We start from the raw sequence: 24202 nt of genomic DNA, 5'->3' as shown, positions 1-24202 counted from the left end.
GTGGTTAAGAGCACTGACTGCTCTTCCAGAGGTCCTGAGTTCAGTTCCCAGCAACCACATGGTGGCTCACAACCATCTGTAATGGGATCTGATGCCCTCTTCTGGTGTGACTGAAGACAGTGGCAGTGAACTCATATAAATAAATAAATAAATAAATAAATAAATAAATAAATAAATAAATAAATAAATCTTTTTAAAAAAAAGTTCGTGTATGTATTGCTTTACTAGTTTATCTCTGGGTTTTAAATTTGTGAGGGTTCAGGCCCTGCAAGGCATACACCTCAATATATATTTTTAATTTTTAGCTGCTAGGTTTTCTTTAAGTGGCTACATACAGAAGAAACCAAGGAGACCAGGATTTCCTGTCAGCCCTGCAGTGAAGAGTGGGGTCACTAGGCTGGGCTCTTTGGTGCTCCCTTTGGTGCTCACAAAGGACCCCTGTGCATAGCGACTCTAGGAGAATCTGCCTGGAAATCCTTGCCTACAGTGTACCTCAGAAGAGAAAGGATGATCACGTCTTTACCCTCATCTAATAACTGCCAAGCTACCCGGTGTTCTGAGGACGGGCAGTGGTAGCCGCTACTGCTGCCTGTGCTGCAGTTGCTGGTTTCCTTTTCTTCTCCGTCTCCTTCCTTCCTTCTCCTCCTTCTTGGTTTTTTGAGACAGGATTTCTCTGTGCCGCCCTTGCTGTCCTGGAACTCACAAAGATCTGCTTGCCTCTGCCTCCCGAGTGCTGAGATTAAAGGTGTGTGCCATCACCCCCTGGCTGGCAGTGATGTAATCTACACTAGGACACCAGGCTAGGCCTTTCTGGTGGAGAAAAGCCCAGCAACCCTGAGAGGCACAAGCGGATCACAACAGCTCCCCTTGCTAGGACACTAAACAAGCAGAAGGTTGGGGTGCCATGACTGAGTGTGCACTCACTCACCCTTCATCGGGACCCACAGAGCCACCAAGCACAGACGGACCCACGTCGGCCTCCCCTCCATGAATCCTGAGTGCTCCTCTCCCTGGCTCTGCTGAGTTAGTGCTCCAAGAGTCAAGCAGCCATACTTTCTCTTGAGTTCTTCACTCAACATACAGTACATATTCTCTTAAAAGAAAATGAATTCACTCTACAGCACCACACACAGGAAAGCAGCTCAACGTGTGTGCTGAAGCCGCCATTGCAAGGGGACACACACTTCCTCCTTACAGGATGCCCAAGCTCGATGCCCAAGCTCAATGCCCTGCAGTAACCTGTCCTGCCAGAGGCTTCCGTGGGAATCTCTCGCACAGCTCAGCACCTGTGACAGGGGCAGCTTTCTTTTGTCCTCTGCCAGTTTCTTAGAACAGAAGCTAGGCAGTGGAAAGCTGCACAGACAGACAGAGCAGCCTACGCACGCATCAGCAGATGGGTGACCACTTCATGGAATGTGATCTCCTACTGCTCATCTTGAAGCCATTCCCATACTTGCCAAGTTCATAGTCAAGAGGCCAGAACAAAATAAGGAAAGTGTGTTTTCCTAAACAAATAACAATGGACAAAGGACACCAACTTCCTAACCCCAAGATTATATTCAGAAACTGATACTGACTTAACTTTATTCAAAAATAAAAGCACAGAGACAGATATCAACTGTCCATTGCATGTGAAGTAACAGGTCATAAAAGGTTACAAAGGTAACCTGTGCAGTGGGGTCATGGTTACCAGAGAAGGGGGTGGGCCATCACAGAAATGCTGCTGGAACACAGACCACATGGGAGGTGGTGGTCCAACTCCACGCGTAGGCAGCCTCCAGGGCAGCAGGACGCTACTCTGAGAAAACTCAGAGTAGCCAAGTGTTCCGAGGTGACCTTTCTGGAGAATACAACCTTTTTGGGGTCACTGCTCTGGCAAAATTAACCAGCTGCCTGACCAGTGTGCACTCCCAAGGGAGACACAGGATGCTTACCCATCATGCTCATCTCTAGTCCTCAAGGCCTGTGATCTCTAACACGTGACATAAGTGACATACTAGTTTTGAACACAAAGGTAGAAGCCCAGGAGGGGTCAGGCCACTGGCATTTTCACCAAGCTCCAGTAGTTGGGCACATCTAAACACTACAGTCCAGGGCACGGAGGTCTTCCAGGAGCTCCCGGGCAGCGGACTGAAGGTGGGAGTTGCGGCTCTTGGACATGGCCAGGATGCGCTGCAGGGGCAAGGAGTTCTGGAGCTCAGAGGCCACCTTGGAGAAGACGTCTGGTTCTAGAACCACAGACTGGATGAGCCGCACGGCATGAAGGCACACTTCTGCATCTGGATCTGGGGAGAGGAGACGCTGCTGGTTAAAATCAAAGCCTCTTCAGGAAGCCACCCTGGAGGGGTCTTTCTGAATGACAGGTCTGACAGGTGAAAAGGCTGTGGGCTAATCCAGAAACAAGCCCAGCTTGGTATGTTTGTGATGGAACACAAGCACCACCACCTTTAGCAAACACCCATCTCCAAATGCTGTGATTATGTAATTTAAAGCAGTTCAAAGCACTTGCTTCCTCAGAGGACCCAGGTTCAATTGCAAAACCCACATAGTGGTTCACAACCATCCATAACTCTCTAGTTCCAAGGGATCCAACACCTTCCTCTGACCTCCATGGGTACCAGGCACATACATGGTGCACATGCACACACACAGGCAAAAGAGTTGTACATATAAAATAAAATAAAATAAAATAAATCTTTTTGTTTTGGTTTGTTTGTTTGTTTGTTTGTTTGTTTGTCAGGACAGGGTCTCTCTGTGTGGCTCTGGCTGTCCTGGAACTTGTTCTATAGAGCAGGCTGGCCTCAAACTCACAGAGATCCACCTGCCTCTGCCTCCCAAGTGCTAGGATTAAAGATGTACACCACTACTGCTGGCAAAAATAAAATAAATCTTAAAAGAAAACCTACTAATCTAGTACTATCAGGGCTTCTAAGGAGTTTGCTGTTTCCTTGTGGCTCTCATGGGAAAGACCTGGTGGCTACCTGGGGTGCTCTCAGGAGGTGGTGAAACTGCAGAACTGCAGAACTGCACTTAAGGGAAGCTTGGTCACGAGGAATGTACTCTTCAAGGGGACACTGGGACCCCTAGTCCCTCACTTCTCTCCTGCTTCTCAACTGCTATGTGGTAAATAGGCATTTCTGCTGTCACAGCGCAAGCAACAAGGACAAATGATCAAAGACTGAAGCATCTCAGACCAGGAGCCAAAACGAGCCTTCGTCCTTCTGATACAGCAGGAGCCTTCGTCCTTCTGATACAGCAGGAGCCCTCGTCCTTCTGATACAGCAGGAGCCCTCGTCCTTCTGATACAGCAGTCCAGTGTACAGAACTCACTGACATGGGCTCCCACGCTCTGCGGGCTGTCTACTTCTACAATTGCTTAAGAAGGTAGCACCTCTCATGTTCACGCCAACTGTGACACGTTCCTCAGTAATAACATAGATAGTGCCTACTCGTGGCCTTTGAGATGGATAATGTCACAGTGTCATTGTTTCTGTTCTATTGCTGTGAAGACATCACGACCAAGGCTACTTATAAAGAAAGCATTTAACTTGTGCTTAACTTGTGGGGCTTGTTTACGGTGTCGGAGGGTTAGTCCATGATCATCATATGACTGTCACATCATGGTGGCAAGCATGCCAGGCGGGCAGGCAGGCCGGTAAGCATGGTGCTGGGGCAGTAACTAAGAGCACCTATCTCATTCACAAGATGGAGGCAGAGAGCAAGAAACCGGGCCTAGCAAGGGCTTTTAGAAACCTCAAAAGGATAGGCCTCCTCCAGCAAGGTCTTCCCAGTCTACCACCTAGGAATCAAATGTATGAGCCTGCGGCAGCCATTTTCATTTACCCCACCACACACAGGCTACAAGATCCACAGTGGATTTCATTATTTTCCATCTGAATGCCCCTCGGGAGTGACAGAGCCTGGGAACCCTGCTTGTATTAGAATAACCACGGACAAGTAGACCAAAATAATAGCATAAGTCAAAGCTGTACTCTTTAACCCAGGTAGACTAACCATTCCTCTCTGGTGGATACACTACAGGCTGTAATGGGAGCCAGCACACAGCCAGCACCTCTTTCTTAGCACTACACTCACTCAAAAGGACCCGTCAACAAGTCAGTGGGACGAAACGCTACATCCCTCTGTCCAAAGTCTATAGACTTCTCTTATAGAACAAAAGTGGGGATTGTAGTTAGGGAAGGCTAAAATAAAACCTGTTCTTCAATGAAGGAGAGACACAGAGCTATCCTAAACCCAGACCATAAAAACCTTTCTATTCTAGAGAAGTAAGAGGAATGAAGGGCATGGTGGCTGCTAAGGAATCCTACAGAGAAAGTCCGAGACAGGAACAAGTAACATGGGCGCTAGGAACTAAGCTGGGTCCTCTTAAAGAGCAGTGCATGCGCTTAACCAGGGAGCATCACTTCAGCCCTGAGTTCAATTTTTTTTAAAGAAGTAAACAAAGATAACATGGCAGGAACCACATATAGCTTCCAAAATTCAAAATGTTCACTATATGACCTCGAGTAGAAAAGCTTGTCTGACCCTGCTCTGTTGACTTACACACCATGCCCAACACTGAATCAAAAACCACAGCAAAGAAACAAAGGCCACTAACTACCAGCGACAGTCAGCGTGTGTGTCACGCATCTGCACAAAGGCATGTGTAGCACCCGCGTGCAGTGCCCTTGGAAGCTGTAAGCGATGGATCTAGAGCTGCAGTTGTAGACACCGTGTGTTTGCTAAGAGCTGAACCTAAGTGCTCTGAAGCACTGAGCCACCCCGACACCGCTCCACAGTATAAAAGCATATACACTCTGATTAAACTTTATATTGTGAACTCTAAGGCATAAACAAAAACATCAATGCGACCAGCCATATCAGACAGGAAGGAGGAAGAACTAGGTTTGAAGCCCGCCATGTGTTTCTCATAGATGGGTAACGATGTTGTGATCAAGTCTACCCCAGCTCCCTCCGCCAACTCTCCCCGTTCCCTGCCATCGCCACCTTCCCTCCCAGCGTCATGTGCTCCTTTTAAACTCACTGAGTCCACTCAGTGCTGCCGGTGTGTGCAGATGTGGACCGCCCACTGGAGCAGGGCAGCCTATCAGAGCTGCCTCTGAAGGACACTGACTGCCTCTGCCCCAGCAGTCATCAACTGCCCAGGGCTCCTTCCTCGAAGATTTTCTTTTTATTTGTATGTATATGTGTATACCGTGTGTGTGCAGGTGCCCATATAGGCCAGAAAAGCGATCCCCTGGAGTAGCCATTAAAGGTTATCTGTGAGCCAGGTGATAGTGGGATTTTACAAGAGAACATTGTTAATTGTTGAGCTAATGGTTACATTAAGAGAAACAGTATGGAGCAAGATGCCCTTGTGCCTTGTGTGGTCTCCATGGGCAGTGCACACACACACACACACACACACAGAGAGAGAGAGAGAGAGAGAGAGAGAGAGAGAGAGAGAGAGAGAGAGAGAGAGAGAGAGAGAGAGAGAGAGAGAGAGAGAGAGAGAGAGAGAGAGAGAGAGAGAGAGAACACTCTCTGTATGGAAGCAAGCCTCTAGACTCTTGCTAGACATGAGTGTAAGAGTCAAAAGAGCTGGGCCTCACCAGTAAATGGCATCTCTGAGAAGACTAAGGCAGGTCTGACACAAGTTCCAGCCCAGCTTGGGCACAGAATGAGAAAGCCTGTCTCCAAAAACAAAATGAAATGTTTAAGTAACAAAATAATGTGACATAAACACTACCTATAAGAAAGCGATGGCTGCCTATGATACTATCACAGTCTCTTACGTGTGTTTCAGAACAAGAAGTGTCAGGACTGAAGAGGGCCTTGAGTAATTAAGAGGTCAGGGCATCCAGTGATGAAGCGGTTAGAATATGAATGTGCTTAACAACAGAGTGCCCAGAGCTGAGGCAACAGGGCAGAGAGCCTGGGAAATCAACATTCACAGCCGAGCTGGGAACTCTGACGCCGCTCCTATCATTGATCTGTTGTTGTTATTGTGTTGTTTTAAGATCAAACAAGATGAATAAGGAAATAGACAGCCCTGGCTGCCCTAGGCCTCGCTCTGTAGACCAGGCAGGCCTGGAATTCACAGAGATTCCACTGCCTCTGCCTCCTCAGGGATAGAATTAGAGGTGAGTTACCATACATTTCTAAACAATGCTACCATCTCACCATCCTGGTCATTTAGACGACACTACACCCAAAATTAGTGTAAGAGATTCCTCCCTAGGACCTATGGGACAGCAGACCCCAACAGAAACTCTGCTCAGGGCCATAGGACAAATCTCAAAACAAAACACATTTAGTGACTCCTGAGTATGTTCTGTGATCACACGCGTTAAGATGGAAACAGCAGTTCTATAAGCAAGACATAAAGACACCCCTAAAACTCTCTAACACTAAACAGGCATCAAACATAAAATCATTTCTAATTATCTTTGCCTTCATTTTCTGCAATTCCAGAGCTAAGGCAGGAGGACCACTGTGAGTTCAAGGCAAAACTGGGCCTTGAATTCAGGATAGCCAAAGACACACAGTTTGTGTCTCGTCTCAAAGACCACCAAGTGAACAACAGAGAGATAAGTAAGTAAAATTAATTCAGGAGGAAAATAAAAAAGCAAAAGTTGGCCCTTTAAAAAACAATTCTAAAACTAGCCAAGACTAGTGGAGAGGGGGAAAGTCAGAAATGAGAACTGTCAAGAATAAGACAGTGGCTGTTACCCTACAGAAAGTTAACAGTAATAAGGAATATGAACAGTTTTGTGGCCATAATTTTAAAACTTGGATGAATGAACTTTCAAAGTTCCCTGAGTTTTTTCTTTAGGTTGAATAACCTAAATTAGTCCTATATCTACTAAGGAAATTGAATTTGAAGTAATAAGAAATGTTTAAACAATGAGTAAGAACCCAGAGCCAGATGGCTTCATTTAAAGAAGACACAGTAATTCTGCATAAACCCTAGAGTAGATGACGCTAGGCAGATGGCTCAGCTCTAATAGAGTGCGATGCTTTTCCCGAGGACTCAAGTCCCGTCCCCAGCACCACATCATGTGGTTCCCGACCACCTGTAACTTCAACTCCAGAGGATCCAAACATGCTGGCCTTTGTAGACACTGCATGCGCTCTCTCTCTCTCTCTCTCTCTCTCTCTCTCTCACACACACACACACACACACTTTTTTGAAAGACTTCCAGAAATTAGAAAGAAGAACAAATCTCAATTTTCTAAACGAGGCCAGAGCTATCCTGATGCCCAAACCATATACATTTTATGAGGAAACAACAGAGCCTCGGCTTTTGTGAAAGTCCTGGACAAAATATTAGCAAATCAGGTCCAGGAACATAGAGACAATATCAAAATAAATACGCATTTGCATCCTGGGAATGCTAAATGGGTTCAACACTTGTAAATTATGCAAATATCTCTTATCGTAACACAGACTAAGGAATATTTATCTTTTCAACCAGATGCTGACAAGTCCTTTGGTAAATTTAGTATTTGTTCGGATTTGTTCTCAGCAAATGACAACAGAATGAAATATTCTGAGCCACATGAGGGCATCTACAAACACAGGCAGCCAGCAGCACACATAATGGTAGGAAAAAGCCTCGAAGACGCAAGGGCACCGTCCTCAAAACCCCATCCAAATCACAGTTGACACGTGATACAATACAGAGACATACAGCCTGAAAAGAAGACCTAAAACTGTCTCCACTTCCACAGAACAGTTCACAGAATACACATAAAGCCACTGAACTGAGTTGTACAAGGTTTCAGGATTACAGGGTTAGCATATAAAGATTAGTTTTATCCACACACTGACAAAAATCAAAATTTTTAAAGAATACCACTAAAGATGAAAAATTATAAACTCTAAGCAAACAGCTGTACAGAATGCCTGGAAGCTTCAAAAGGTGAACCCACGTGACACTGACGTGGGGACTGGAAGCAGCGGAACCCAGAGGTGTCCTACGCCGAGACCAGCTCCCTGCTGCTCAGAAACTTACACGAGGTGAGGCTCGCAGCGGCTTGGTCTGATCACTTCAGGGCCTCTGATGAGCTAGAACTTCATAGTTAAAGCACACGGTAGGACAAGCAGCTCGCCTCACACTGGGCAGAAACAGAAGGGAAGAAGAGAAGCCGGCCAAAGTTCCACAGTCCCCTTCGAAAGCAAGTCCCTGAAGTGATCCATCCCTTTCAACTAGGCTCCCTCTCCCAAGGTCCCTTCATCTCCGGGCAGTCCCATCCACTGAGGACTGAGGCCATAATGACATTTAGGGACAAGATGTCTCAAGAGGCTTACAATGCCAAGTCTCTTCAACTTTATCTACACGTGCAATGTGATTCCAACCAAAATCCCAGTAAACACTTTTATAAAAATCAACCAAACAGAGCCCAGCACTTAAAAATACTGGTTGCTCTTCCAGAGGACCTGGGTTCAATTCCCAGCACCCACATGGAGGCTAACAATATCTATAACCCCAGCTGCAGGGACTCCGATACACTCACTCTGCCAGCTTCTGCAGGCACCAGCATACACATGGTACACACATAAGCAAACACCATGCATGCAACACGAGTGAATGAATGAAACTGATACATACACACATATATACATACACACATATATACATACACACATATACACATACATACATACAGTTTTAAAAATCAATAACCCATTCTAGGTCTTACAAAAAGGTAAAAGACTGCAAGAGCCAAGACAATTTAAAAAGGAAGTCAAGGCCTTGTGGCTCCACTGACAGAGCCCAGACCCATAGTTCTTAAGACAACATGGAATTACCAAGGGATTGACCTGGAAATAAGTGAAGAGGGTTGAAGACTCCAGAAGCAGACAATCCAAGGATGCTACTTCATGTAGATTACAGCTAATCTGCCTGACTATAAAACAAAACAGCAGCGGGTACTAGACCCAGGGCCAGCTCCCCACTCCTGCCCTTCCTGCATGACTGGAGGATGAAGGAGAGAAATGCTGCATGAAAAGGCCTTTCCAGAGGATTCCGGCACCTTCCTCCAGGACATAAAGATGACCTACCACCCACTGGGAAAGAATCTGATGCTCCCAAACCAGAAACTTTAGGCATTAAAGCATGGTCGGTCACAGAAATAAAAACTTCAACAGGAAGTGTGCAAAATGGAACTGAGGAGCTCTCATAAGCAGTGTTAGTAGACAGATGGACAGAGGGTGGGGCAGGGACAGCCACCACAGTCAAGAGAACTAGTCAGCAAAGTCAGCCACCACTGTGCAGTGACGAGGTAGCTCCGAGCAGATCTCTGAGGTGAGGGGTATGTGTGTACAAACTGAAAGAGTGCTTTTACTTTTCAGACAAATTGATTAAAAATGCACAAAACATAGGAGTTCCGAGAATGCAACAGAGGGGACGAGATAAACTAGAAAAGCACAGCAGCACAGAGGATGGGGATGCCATCGTGAACGCCAGAACTTTAACGAAACAAAGAAGTCACACATTTCTAAAGTCACATCAGGTACAAAGACTGTAGAGAATCCCGTCTCAGATCAAAAGGAACAAAACAAGGAAAACAATGAAACTGCAGCACGGGACACCAGAGCAGAGTGAAGAGACGCCTTCGCCCCGGAATCTCTGCCCACAGGTGAGAAGAAAATGAACGTCTCTCAAACACAGAGCATCTCCTCAGCGTTCTCACACGCTCTTCTCCAACGCCAGACTACATGGTCCAACCTAAACGAGCCAACAAAGCAAGGAGGGGAGGCAGAGGGGAGGGGGGCCCTTAGAGCATGAAGAAGCAAGACGAGACCCTGCGGAACAGGAACCTATGGGCACACCTGGGCTAGAGAAACGTCTTCAGGGGAGACTGGAAGGTTAGATACGTAACTGACATGTGGGATCCAGGCTGAATGAACCGGGCCTGACCCACACACCTGTAATCCCAGCACTAGAGAGGCAGAGACAGGAGGCTCTCCGGGGCTGCCGGCCGGCCTGCTTCTGCCTACCTAGCCTTTTTGGTAAACTACAAGTCCCAGCGAGAAACCCTGTCTCTCAACACATACAGATGTGTGTACATATAAGAATACACATACACAAACACAAACATAATAGTAATAATAAAGAAAAATATGCAAAATGAGAAAATTATTGCCACAATAAAAAACTGGAAGAAAAGGAAATAATTTAAGACTTAGGCGTGAGTCCTAGCGGCCATAATAAAGCGAAAAGTGAATGTTATCCTGACTCAAGCTATGACTGTCCTGGGACGGTGGGTGATGGGAGCCAACGAGCAATCCTGAGGAATAAGTCTCCTCGGAAGGCCGTCATGGGGAACCTGAGCAGAGCAGCCCCAGTACCCGTAGGAAACAAGCGGTGGTGTCCACAGGGCATTGGAGAGGGATCAGCGGGGCTCTGATGTGGAAATAATAATGAATTTGCACAAAGCTTTTAAATAAAATATGAATCTAATGAGAATCCTATTTCTATGCACATATTCTGTACATTAGAGTTCATATTCCAAATCACATGCAAATTAACTTAATTGAGAATATGCAATGATGTGTAATAAAAATTCTTCACAATCACCAAAAATAAGTCATCTCTGTCCACATATTAGTAATAGTTTACAGTTCTTTTCAACCACTCAGTGTGTTCAATGACTAAACTATCCTGAAGGGATCCAGCCGGCCTTTCCTCTCATCTGAGGCAAGGGCATTTGTTTCAACTGCAAGAATACTTGTTCCCACCAGGAGTTCTAGACGATGGCCAAGTTCTTGGGGCACGCCTGTACAGTCATCTTCCTCTGGGACCCCTGGCCACTTCCAAGGCACTGTGGACACCTACGAACATACTCTGTTCCAGCAGCGGCCTCAGCCTTGTGCTTCCAAACTTCAGAGAATGGTGTGTGTGTGACAGTGTGTGTGTGAGTGTATGAGTGTGCATGTGTGTGTATGTGTGTGTATGAGTGTGAGTGTGTATGTGTGTGTGTGTGTGTGTGTGTGTTGTGTGTTTGTTCACTTGCAGACCCCACAGGCCTTTTGCTTCCTCTCAGGAGACTCTAGGACTGACTGCTCAGGAGACTCTAGGACTGACTGCTCAGGAGACTCTAGGACTGACTGACTGCTATTGCTCCCATTCCTGCTCTGACTCTCACTGCTCCTTACTTTGCAGTCACACTGCCACTCCTCAGTGCCTGAGGTGGCACCTCTCCAGGTCATGTTGATCTCCACATTGGTACTGCTCAGTTCTTTAGTGCTCTGACACCCTAGCCCTCCCTCCCAGGCTCTGGAAGGTGATGGGCAGACCCGTCCCATGGCTCCACAGCATGTCCTCCTCACTGTTCCTCTCATGCCTTCGCCTCAGTCCCACGTCCTTCTCCCCACTTGTCTCCTTAGGTGACCTCAGCCATGCTCACCAGTGCTGCTCCTCTGTTCCCCTAACGCCCCTCTCTCAATAGGATTTCCTATTGAGCAGCCTGACGGGAAGCTCACCTTGGGTGTTTAATGCCACATGTGCTTGTACAACATCAAAGTCAACTCTCATTAAGTGGGCACTGACACTCACCCATCAGAAGTCTGCAATGACTACAGCCCAGGCAGAGCTCTCTTGCCCAGTGAGCTGCGCAGGCCCGTTTAACACTTCCGAATTTTCCTGTGGCAAGAATGATACTTCCTAAGTGGAGATCAAAATGCACCCCTCTCTGCTTCACACTTTTGACAAAAACACAGCCTTGTGCATGGCAGAAGTCTCGCCCACCAGCTCTGCTGCGTCCCCGTTGCTCCCCCACGCGGGTGCCATCCTGCTGAACACGAGGACACTGCCTTGCCCTTGCTTTCCCCGTTACTGTGTGTCCTTTCACCCAGTACACCCTGCCCCATTTCAAATGCCCTTCCTCCACAGTTCAGCTGAGCTGTCGCATCAGTGACACAGACAGCACCTCAAAGCTGTCTCTGAATCCTCACAACAAAAGGGATGAACTTTTGATCCACCGGAGGGCTGACCTCCAACAGCACCATCACTGCGAAATCTGGAGTCAGCGAGATCTGCTTCCCTGGAAAGAAACAGCTGGGGCCTTGGCTCTCCCAGGGCCATCGTCTTAGGGCTTGCTGTTGGCATCTCACGGGTTCTCTTGGCCGTCTAGAGGCTGTGACAGGGAGAAAGGAAGACCCCTAACAATAGCGTGCCCTGGGCCCTCTACATAGCAAAGCTGGTCCTCAGAAAAAGATTCAGGTCACACTTGAGAAATATTGGTGACAGTTACAGCCCAGAGACGCATGCCACTAACATGAAGTTTGACAGAACACTTTCACTCCTCTCCCACACTCTACTTCACACCAGTACCAACTACAGTTCCATGGGGGTCTACAGCTCAGGGAACTGCCAGACTCAAATCTCATCTCAGGAAGAAGACCCAGGAAATGTAAAAGCCAACAGGGGAGAGAAGCAAGAGCCTGACATTAGACACAACTCAAATCCCACCTAGATTAACAGAGAATGTCAGTGTAAAGACCTCCTTCCCTCAGTTCCTGTTACCCAGCAAAGCATAGCTCATCAAAAGCTGTCAGAGTCAGTACAGTACTGTGTTGAACTGTCAAATCCAAACCAAATTAATTAAAGACTATTGGTATGAAGGAGGGGGCTCTCATGGTGGTTCACGACTGACTGCAGGGACTAGTTTTGCACTGAGGTCACTGTAGCCTTGTCCGGAAAGTACCTCTTCAGGGACAGCCTGCCAGCAGTGTGCAGAACCTTGGACTATCGTCACTTTATTGATCCTTGTAGCCAAGGAGTATTGTTTCACAAGGTTACGTAATCTTCACTTCACTTTTGACGTCTCCTTAGCTCAAGCCCTTAATATGGCAGTTTACCAGGGCACACCTGTGTCCACTGCACTCCTCTGTCTCCAATAAATGTCACTATTCAGGGGCACTGCTCTGTTACTCTGGTTAACCCAGTTTTCAACTCTACATAGCACAGTAAGAAGAAAAAGAAGGCGCTGGAGGGATGGCTCAGCCCTTAAGAGCACTTGCTGCTCTTGCAGAGGACCTGAGTTCGGTTCCCGTCAGTCATGGCGGCTCACGACCACATGCAGCTCCAGTTCCCGACAATCAGACGCCCTCTTCTGGCCTGCAGAGCAGACACTGGGTAAGAGATAGACATAAAATAACTCTACTACAAGAGATAAAATAAAAGCAGATCTTTAAAAAGAAGGGGAGACCAAGCATGGGAAACATGCAGACACACACAGGGAATCGACCCAGCTGATTAACATGCTCAGGGCAGCGCCGGCTGCCACAGCAACACCACAGAGCAGGGTGTAAACAAAAGAAAGTTACTCATTACAGTCCCGGAGGCTGGAGTCAGAGGGTGCCAGCAGCTGGCTGCTCCTCAGGCCGCTCCTCAGTGTGCAGCCGGCATCTTCCCGTGTCCTCACACGGCCGCCCCTCTGAGTGTTCTCATGAAGACAACAGTCAGATTGGATAGAGGACTACCACAGTGAACTCATTAACTTAATTACCTCTGAAAGACCCTGTCTTCAAGTACAGTAACCTTCTCAGATCAGTCCTTCAGCCTGTAGGGCACAGTTCAGACCATGGCATATTCTAACAGGAAGGGCTGAAAGTAGATGGATTTAAACAGAGACGGAAACTTAAAGAGTGCATCAAATCTTACATCATCCCCTCGCTCACTCGGCAGCCAATCTGCCTTCATTCCCTAAACTTATTACAGGGCTCCTCCTCTCTGTGACCAAGTATCTAACAGAAACACTTGAAGAAAGATTCACCTTGACGTGTGGTGTAGGGAAGTCAGGGCCACAGTTGCATGGTTTCCGACGCTTGGGCAGAGCCTCCTGTTGATGGGAGAATGTGCTGGAAGGGCTTTTTAACCTCGTGGTGGATCGGGGGCAGAGAAAGGGGGAAGAAGGCAGGGACAAGACATTCCCAAGGAATACTTTTCACACATACTTCTGCTAGCCAGGCCTCTCCACCGAGAGACCTCTTTTCCAGACCCTCTTTAAATAGCACCAGGGACCATGGGGTGTTCATACTCAGTATACACCACTTCTGCAAAACGACCGTCTCTCTTTTCCCACCAGACTAAAAGCTTCATGACAGCAGGTTTTGGCTGTCTTACCAATAATACTTAAAATATCCACTGTAAGTGCTTCTTGGCCATCAGAGATTCCTCTGTTGAGAATTCTCTGTTTAGCTCTGTACCTGTTTTTAAATTGGATTATTTGCTTAGTGTTAAATTTCTTGAGTTCTTTATATAGTTTGGATGTTAGTCCTCTTTCAGATGTATGGTTGGTGAAGATCTTTTCCCACTCTGTAGGCTGCTATTTTGTCCTATTAGATGGTGTCCTTTGCCTTACAGAGGCTTTTCAGTTTCATGAGGTCCCATTTATTAATTGTTGGTCATTTATTAATTGTTTGGCCTGAGCCATTGGTGTTCAGTTCAGGAAGTTGTCTCCTGTGCCAATGTGTTCAAGCCGTTCACCGGTTCTCTTCTATTAAATTTAGTATATCCAGTTTTGTGTTGAGGTCTTTGATCCATTTGGACTTGAAGTTTTGTGCAGGGTGATAAATATGAATCTGTTTGTATTCTTCTACATGCAGACATCTAGCTAGACCAGCATCATTTGCTGAAGGCACTCTTTTCCATTGTATGTTTTGGTTTGTCAGAAATCAAGTATTCATATTTGAGCTTATTTTTGGCTCTTCGATTTTATCCCATTGATCAACCTGTCTGTTTTGGTTTTTTTGTTTGCTTGTTTGTTTTTTCTGGAGCTGAGGACTGAACCCAGGGCCTTGCACTCTACCACTGAGCTAAATCCCCAACCCCAACCTGTCTGTTTTTATCTCAATACTATGTGGTTTCATTACTATTGTTCTGTAGTGCAGCTTGAGGTCAGGGATGGTGATACCTCCAGAAGTTCTTTTATTGTACAGGACTGTTTTAGCTATCCTGGGTTTTTGTTTTCCCATATGAAGTTGAGAATTGTTCTTCCAAGCTCTGGAAAGAACTGTGTTGGAAACCTGGTGGGAATTGCATTGAATGTGCAGATTCCTTTTGGTACGATGGCCGTTTTTACTATGTCCTCTGAGAGGCTTCATTCAGCAGCTGATGGAAAGAAACGGATGCAGAGGCCCACAGCCAAGCTCGGGGAGTCTTGTGAAAGAATGGGGGGTAGAGGAAGCAGAAGGATGTGGGGAGCCAGAGAGGTCAAGGACACCACAGGAAGACCTCCAGAGTCAACTAACCTGGGCCCATGTGGGGTCATGGGGACTGACCTCCCTCCCTGCATTTGCAGTAGATGTGCAGCTTGGTCTTCGTGTGAGTCCCCTAACAGTCGGAGCGGGGGTGGGGCTGTCTCTGACTCTGTCGCCTGCCTGTGGATCCCTTTCTCCTGGCTGGGCTGCCTGACTGGCCTCAGTGGGAGAGGATGCACTGAGTCCTGCTGTGATTGACGTGCCAGGGCAGGCTGGTACGCATGGTGCTTCTGAGGAGAAGGGACGGGAGTGATGACGGAGGGGGTTGTGAGGGAACACATTGGAGGAGAAGAGGGAGGGAGGCCATGCTGGAGATGTAAAGTGAATACATCTATAAATTAATGAAAATGGCCACTGTGTGTGCAATACTCAGAGTAAGGCTGTTACCCTGTAAGGAAAAGGCCTCTTTTATGTGGATAAGGCCATAACACAAATATAGAGAAACTACAGAACAAAATAACTAGGTGTTGGGTCCAGAGTAAGCCCCCAGATGGCAGTGTCGCTGACAGTGTCCTGAATGACACAGTCTGGACTCTGACCAGGTCAACAGAAGGATCGCTAGTGGGCAAACAAAAGCCTAAACTCCACATTCCTCAGAACCCTTGTAAAGTTGCTTTCTGTTTGTTGGGAAAGCTATCACTTCCCCTACCCAGCCCTTACAGCCAACTGCCTCTGGCAGGGGCATCGAGTTCCTGATTAACTCAAACAAACCTGTAACCGATTAAAGTCCCTTGGTAGTTTCCAGGCTGTTCTGGCCCACATCAGACCTCCCCTTGCTCTAACTCCCAGGCTGTTCTGGCTTACATGCCTCCCCCACTGCTAGTTGTCTCCTTAAAACTGGCAAGACTTCTTCCTTTTTTTTTTTTTTTCTTTCTTTTTTTTTCTTTTTTTCTTTTTCTGTTCTACCCTCTTCTTTGAGACAGCCTGGAAGTTTGATTCCCCACTAAACCTCTCCTTCTACCTGTGCAGTGGTCTAGGTAGAGTGGTCAGCCTATTGGTACTTCCACTGCACCATCACTTACACTAGGCACGCTAGAGAGAGCTTGTGTAACCCCTGGAAAGGATAAAATAAGACTTGAGCTATGAGATAAATGCAGCCAAGGGTACAGCCACAGGAATAACCTCATGATGACACCATAAGCGCCCAGTCACGGTGACAACAGTTGCAGGAAGACAGATCGTGGAGGGAACTATCATAAACCATGCAGATAGAAGAGTAATACAGAACTCAGTCCTACTCACAAAAACTTGGGACTAGAGGCAGGTGAGGCAACATGATGAAGGCTCACCAAACAAAGGACACGCTAGGACCGTCTCACACAGAGAGGACACGCTAGGACTGTCTCACAGAGAGAGGACACGCTAGGACTGTCTCACACAGAGGACACGCTAGGACTGTCGCACACAGAGGACACGCTAGGACTGTCTCACAGAGAGGACACGCTAGGACTGTCACACACAGAGGACAGGCTAGGACTGTCTCACAGAGAGGACACGCTAGGACTGTCTCACAGAGAGAGGACACGCTAGGACTGTCTCACACAGAGGACACGCTAGGACTGTCACACACAGAGGACACGCTAGGACTGTCACACACAGAGGACACACTAGGACTGTCTCACAGAGAGGACATGCTAGGACTGTCTCACAGAGAGGACACACTAGGACTGTCGCACAAGGATCTATAGCACCCCTGCCTTTAGAGCCTTGTTCCCTCTCGGGACTCATGTGGGAATCTAAATGGCAGTCATGAGTGGTTAGTAGTGTAGATAATATATTAACTGCTTTTAGAGGCAAGGCCTTTGGGAATTGATTTAATCATTAGTGACTGAACCTTGGTAGCTTCTTAAAAGTAGATGACACACATACACCTGAGTTCTATATTACCACATGGCGCAGCTCAGGGTTCCTTACAGAACGTGCACAGAGCTGTGAGGGCATTGAACCTCAAACCCATGAGCCAAAATAAGTATTTTTAAAATTTACAAATTGGCCTGCCTCAGGTGTTTTAGTGTAGTGACAGGCCAATATGATGGTTTTAAAGCAGCCATCATGAGAGTTCCTCAACCAACAAAGGTGTAAAGTCTTAAAAATAATATCACAAGTAAAGAGAAGGTATACAGAGTAACAAAAAAGACTAAAACTGAAAATACAAAAGCTGAGACAAGGGTGTTGGTAGAGAGAGAATTAAGGGGAGAGATGAAGAAAATCCTTGAGGGCCAGGGGGACGGACGCCTCAGTGAGTAGAGTGTTTGCCAGGCAGGCCCAATGTGTGGCCTCAGAACCCACATGAAAAGCTGCCCGTGCTAGTTCACATCGGCATGGTGGCAATGTGTGCACACAAGCACAGGAGAACTAAGACATGAGAGATGAGTGGGGGGAAGGCAGGAAAATGGGATGCAGCAACGTGAGCTAGCAAGAGAAAGATGACGTTAAAACACCAAGGGAACTGGTGAGACACAATGTTGGCATCACTGTAGTCTAAGAGAGGGAAACCAGGAGGGCTGGAAAGAGCTGAGAAACAGAGCATGTACCTGATTAAGCCAAAGACAGGGTGCTGGAAAACCAACTGAAACACGCAGTCTGATAGAGAGCTTACCAAACCCCGGGAGTCTATGCTGAACACAAGAGAGAAATGACTCCTTAGTAGTGGGCTTCTCACAGGAAGTGATGCTGCACTTCCCACACATTGAACAAAAGAGAACGGTCAGCTCTAGAGACCTGTTTCCACGGGAACAGTCTTTTAATATGAAGGGGAGCTCTAGTCATGCACAAGTGAGGGAAATGACTAGAAAGCAGACTTGTGTAGGCACACTCCAATGGCATGGGTCACAGCTAATGACTCAAGTGCCCATCAGACCATGAATGCATACATGCTGGACACCCATACTATAGACATTATGTAGCCATAGAAAGGAATAAAGTGCTGACTCATGTTATAACAAGGATGGATTTGAAAATGCCAGTGGAAGAACACAGGGGAATGGTAACGTGCTCTAATGAGGGTTAACAAGCAGACAGTGAATTACACCAGGGCAAACTTGGTAACTATGCTGCCACTGTAACTCACTAGTGTGTGGAATACTAGTAGGATAGCTAATCGTGGTTGTCAATTTGACTACATCTGAAATCAGCTAACACCCAAATTTCTAGAGATGCCTGTGAGAGGTTTTCTTGAGCAGGCTGTTTGAGGTGGGAAGACCACTGAGTCCAGGCCACACCTTCTACTGGTAGCTCACATGACAGGACATGAAGACTGAAGCCACTGCTTCTGTCTACTTGCCCCATTCTTGATGGCAAGTTCATCTACCCTGCTGCTGCAGCTGGTATTAAACCCAGCTCCTTCAGGAGCCCAGTGGAGACCCAGCGACTGTCTAGGTACCCTCCCAGACTGGAAAACATCCAGTTTCTTGGACAGAACTTCTAGATTCTTGGCCTTTCTCTCCATCATGGGGCAGCCATTGTTGGACTATCCAGACCACAGCTTGTAAGCCAATTTAGTAACACACACACACATACACACACACACACACACACACACACACGCACACGCACACGCACGCACACTCACAATCAGCCAGCTCTGCCACTCTAGAGAGTTCTGACTAATACAACTAGTCTTGCAAGTTTTCTATAAATCTGAGCAATGAATTGGAAATGGAGTGTTGGGAGGAAAGGAATCTCGTACAAGAGAAAGAGAAGGCGTGCTGGACTGAGAAGGGAAAGCCCAGCAAAGCTTTCCTGGGGCTGGTGAGAGTCGACACACATGAACACAGATTAGAGGTGTGTCCAATGTGAACTCTGATGGCTAAGAACAGTTTTCTTTTGTTGTCTCACTGAAGCAAAACTAGAAATTACAGATGACGACCAAGTTCTGACACTCAATCCATCCCAGCAAGTTCCCTCACATCCTTTCCTTCCGCCAGCCAACCGTAAGAAACTGAAGTTCTCATGTGCTCAGTGGCCGAGTTCTAACCTGCTCTCGAAAACTGTAAATCAAACTATCCTGTGTTAATTGGTTTCTCTAGTTATGAAAAAAATGCTGAGAAACTAATTTAGAAGAATCATTTAGTTTGCGCACAGATTCAAAGTTTCCGTCCATAGTCCTTGGCTGTTGATTCTGGGCTTCTGGTGAAGCAGAGCATCATGGTTCCCAGAGCACACGGCAGGAGTTGCTCACTGCACAGGAGACAGAAAGCAGTGAGGAAAAATACCACTGCCAAAAACACACTCTCAGTGACCACTTCCTCCAGCTGCGCCCCACCCTCTGAAGCTTCCAGAAGCTCCCCAAACAGGCTGTCACCAACCAGGCACTGTTCTTTAACGTCTGAGCCCTTCAGAATGACACTTCACACGTTAGGATTCTGCCCTTGGCACCCAAAAGGCTCAAGCCCCCCACAACACAAAATACCTTCCTTCAGTCCACTTCTAAGAACCACCGTGGTCTTAACAGTCCTAATACAGTTCAGAAGGATCAGTTCAACGTCCTCTGGGACTCAAGGCAAACTCACAGCACATTCCCACAATGCAATAGCACCGAGTGAACACTCCCATTCTAGAGGAGGAGGAAGACTAAAAAGGATGGACTGGTCAAAGACTGAAATCAGGAAGGAAATGTTAAGTCCTGTAGCTTCCATGTCTGTCATCTAGAGCAAGTGATAATGGATGTCAGCCTCAGAAATCTTGGCGAGCCACACCCCTAAGGCCCTGTCACTCACAGCCCACATGGCTTCCCTTCACACCGGTTTCACAGCTGGCCTCTCTAACTTCAAGTCTCCATCTCATGCTCGGCCTCACCCCGTCCTCTCAGGAGCTTCCTGTGAGGATTCCACCTGTGCTCCATATTGCCTGGTCTCCCAGGTTTCCTGTGAATCTAGTGACACCTCCACGCCCATAACTCTTGCACTGTGCATGTCTGAAAGGTCAGCATCAGGTGGATGACATCAAGGACTGCCAATGGCTCAAGCAGTGAAGAGCCGTGTCCCTGTGACCCTCAGCTGCAGCCGCCTCTGGGGAGCTGAGAGGAAACACTGTGCTGGGTGATGAGACAGAAGGGTGACTCGGAGCCATGTCTTCTGGAAGGAAAGTCTCATGAATTCACTCTTCCACGCCTTAGAGCTGCCACAGCTGCGATGAAGTCGAGCCCTGAGATGTCCCCGTCACCATTCCTATTGTCCTTGTGAAGTGGAACTCTGTGAAGGGCAATAATCTCCTTAACACTCTTACTTTGGTTCCCACTTTAAATCTGCTTCTCTGGCCAAATGCTGCTCAAATCTTCCCAGTCTCTTTTACTCCTAATTCTCACTGCCAATCGGGCTGAAGCTCTCACCACGACCCGGCGCCTGTAAACTCGGTTTACCCTAAGTCTTAGGGCATGGACAGAGCACACACAAGTCCATGTCACAGGAGCGTCAGTGGCCTTGGGTCCAGTCCCAAGCAGTCTCCATTCCCCCTTGGAAGCCTCAGAGCACAGGGCTCTGCAGCTCAGCATCCCTGTGAGATCTGAGTTCCGTCTGCAGCGTTCTGGTGCCTGTCGAGCCTCGTCTCTAAGAGCCCTCCTCCCTCTTGCGCACCAGCTCCAAAGGCTAAGAAGCATAAGTCATGTTTATCACAGCAAAGGTTCCACCCCCAGAACCAACTCTCATTTTTCTGTAGCTGTGAATAAAATGCTTCAAAGAACCACTCAAAGGAGGGCCTTTCGCTCACAGTTTCAGCCCACAGTTCACAGTTGATTCTGGGCTTGTAGTGAGGCCGTATAAGCTCCTGGTTCCTAGGTCCCTGAATTTACGGGGTGTGGGGCGTGCAGAACAAGGTACAGTCCCTAGGACCCCAGCCCTAGAGATGCCTCCTCCGTTTATGCCCTACCTCCTAAAGTTTCCAGAACTTCCCAAAATAGTGTGACCAGCTGGGAACCAAGCCTTTAATACATGAGCCGTAGGGGGAAATACTTTATGTCCCTATGGTAACACTCGGGGATTACAAAACAAAACAGGCAATTTTATTACAAAAGCCCAAATAATCAATGAGTAAAGTAGCTTGTGCTTGTGTGTTTTCCTTCCAGTTCCTCGATGTGTGTCATCCCCTCCCCCTGTATTTAAGGGGGTATTTTCTCCATAGTTCTTGGGAAAACCACGCCTCTGAGTCTCACTATGCCTCCTCCTCAGATGGGACAGGCTCCCTGTTGGTATTCCCACTGTCTGAATCATGTGGGCGTGTGAGGGCAAACATGAGGCTGAGCAGGAAAGCCACTGATCTAGAACAGGTGTGACAGGAGGGGACGGACAGCTGTGACACAGTGCTGAGATTCCAGATGGACATGAGGCTGTCAGCTTCTTACACAAACGTCTCCACAGCAGTGAGGGCTCCAACGCTGGTGTCTACCACCGTGATCAGAGACATGTAACATACCCACGTGATAAAGATGGCACCGTCTCGGTCCCGCTGTCACCACCCGCACCTCGGGAAGGCTAAGTCAGTTAGAAGAACGTCCTCTGCCACGCCCTCCCTCAGCGATGCTCTGCCGAGCACACGAAGCAGGGACGGGAAAGGAATCGTCTTCCATTTCTCTCGGATGGCCCTCGCGTACCACTGGGACTATGCTAGTCTAGAGAGTAGGGACACAGAGGACTGCTGCTGGGGCGGGAGATGCCTCAGTGGTTAGGACAGCCTGAAACTTCCACTCTGAAGGGGTTCAAAGAAAACCTATGCTCACCATCCAACCAAAACTAATCAAGAAGACAAATGACAGCAAATGCTGGAGGATGTGAAGGCAGGAATCCTTACTCACTGTTGTTGGGGATATAAAATGGTATAGCCGTTATGAAAACAATGACCAAGCCATGTGGCCTGGCTCCACCACTCCTGGCATGTACACAAAGGGCCCTACATTCTTCTCCAGCAAGGCTTGATGTACACTGTTGCTACTCTACGTGTCTAACACGTGTCTAATGAATGGAGGATGAAAATGTACACATCAGGCCAGCAGGATGACTCAGAAAGAAATGCTTGTGGGGAACAACTTGTATTTCAAGCTGTAACAAAAGACTTGTCTCAGCTAAGAGCTGACGAGAGAAGCCATAGAGAGGATGGGGCAGCCTGGCCAGAAGCCCTTTCTGTGCAACAGTGACTCCCGAGTATTCCCAATACATTCTCTGAAACCAACACCTTCCTGCCTTCCATCCCTGAGCCCAGCTCTGTGGGCTGACTTCCTGGGAATAGCTAGCAGATGGCTTAGACTTAAATGAACTTCTCTGAACTCTTGGTTCATCCCTGCTCCTTAGAACAGCGTTATCCCTGGCTCAGACGTGCAAACTGAATCCCTAGGTACCATCCTGACTGAACTCCCTTCCATCTCCACTCTGCCTACTGTGGCTGCACTGGCGCCCTCACCCTACAAGGTCCCTATGGCTCCTCTTAGCTCCCAACCAGTAGTCAGAACCAGCGATGACAAGGCCTCCTCTGTTCAGAGTATTGTCTGAGTCGTCACAGTCGTCACAGGTAATTTGACTCCATCAGTCCCTCTGGTCACTCCTACACACACACACACACACACACACACACACACACACACACACACACACACACACACACACACCCCAGTATAGCCACACTGACCTCCAGTTACTCCTAAAATGCCCGCTGCTACTCAGGTCCTCTCCACTGCTCCCCCATCATCCTACTGATCAGCTCCTCCTCTGAGTGTCAGCATGGTTTGTTCTTTGCTCAGACACCAGGAGGAGCAGCCTCACGTGTCATCTCTAGCCCACGCCAGATCATCTGCTCAACACGCCGCAAACGTTTTCTGTGTGTCTACTGTCAAATCTCCCTACCTGGCCATGACTTCTTGAGAGGAAAGCTCAGTTTTGCTCACTTAGAATCCTGCAGTAATAGGTAGAGCTGGTCCCTCTAAGACCACCCTGCCAAGAGCCACCCACAGCAAGACCAGTAAGGCAATGGAGGCTCTATCACTGTCCTATGTGGGAGACCAAGGAAACATGACTCAGAATACCAGCTCTCTCACAAAGCCAGCAAGTGCAAAGGTGGCAGCACAGGTATCAGAAAATGGCAGATCAGCAACACAAGCGTGCCAGTCCCCAAGAAACACAGAACAAGGAATATGGAAAGGCTCCAAGCACTGTGACGGTTTGGAAAGATAACAAAGCCCATCACCCAGATACCCAGGAGACATGCGGGAAGGACCAGTTCACCAGCCACTTCATATTTTTAGTGTTTTCCTTCCCAAACCCAAAACAACACTATTCCTCACACTTCAGAATAAATTAAAACCATCTTATGATGGAATGTAGCCTCCTGACTTACTCCACAAGCAGTGCTGTCTGCTTCTAAGTCACACTCTAGCAACAGATTCCTCACTTCCTGCTCGCAAACTCTGCGCTTTCCAAGTGATAGCGCAGTTAGCAGATCACAGGGAAGGCAGTGGAAGAGGCGCTGCTTAGCCAAGTAGGCAAAGGGACAAGGCCGCTCTTCCAGACAGACTGTGGTGGCAGGTGGCTCCACTCTGGTGCAGTGCTGAGCCCGAGCCCCACTCTAACACATGCAAGACACATTCAAGTGGGCAGAAACGGCACGGCCGCGAGCTCTCAGAATGGTGTGCCGGCTACTGAAGTGGAGGCAGCATGTCGTTTTCACAGTTCGCATTAGATGTAGGTTTCACTAATGAGTTCAGCCTGGCACAGCGAAACACAAGCCTGGGCAGAGGACCAAGGACCAAGAATGGGGCCTCCTGGGTGGGCAAGGCAGGGGAGGCAGTGTTTCTGTTCTCTGAATTAGTGTCCTAATAGGAAATAGGAGGAAGCTCTCCGGAAGCTTCACCCAGCTCCATGGGTCATGCTGGGGAGAGGGTGTCAATACCAGCAAAGATTGTGGGGGAGAGGCCGCTGGCACACTATGTCCAGTGAGAAGGCGTCTGAG

The 24202-nt window shown here is 47.8% G+C and overlaps 1 protein-coding gene across 1 annotated transcript in view; it reads right to left on the bottom strand.

Moving 5' to 3' along the window:
- Window positions 1-1553: 1553 nt before the first annotated feature.
- Hsf2bp (heat shock transcription factor 2 binding protein) overlaps window positions 1554-24202 on the bottom strand; it is an 82180-nt gene continuing 59531 nt past the window's right edge. The window contains exon 8 of the mRNA XM_032888695.1: window positions 1554-2285. Within this exon, the coding sequence (XP_032744586.1) occupies window positions 2077-2285 (209 nt within the window). The 3' untranslated portion in view covers window positions 1554-2076. The remainder of the gene's footprint in view (window positions 2286-24202) is intronic.

This window comes from Rattus rattus, chromosome 18 (assembly GCF_011064425.1).
Source record: "Rattus rattus isolate New Zealand chromosome 18, Rrattus_CSIRO_v1, whole genome shotgun sequence".
In the NCBI taxonomy this organism is placed as follows: domain Eukaryota; kingdom Metazoa; phylum Chordata; class Mammalia; order Rodentia; family Muridae; genus Rattus; species Rattus rattus.
Note: the sequence above shows the minus strand (reverse complement) of the source record. Positions and strands in the feature narration are given on the sequence as shown.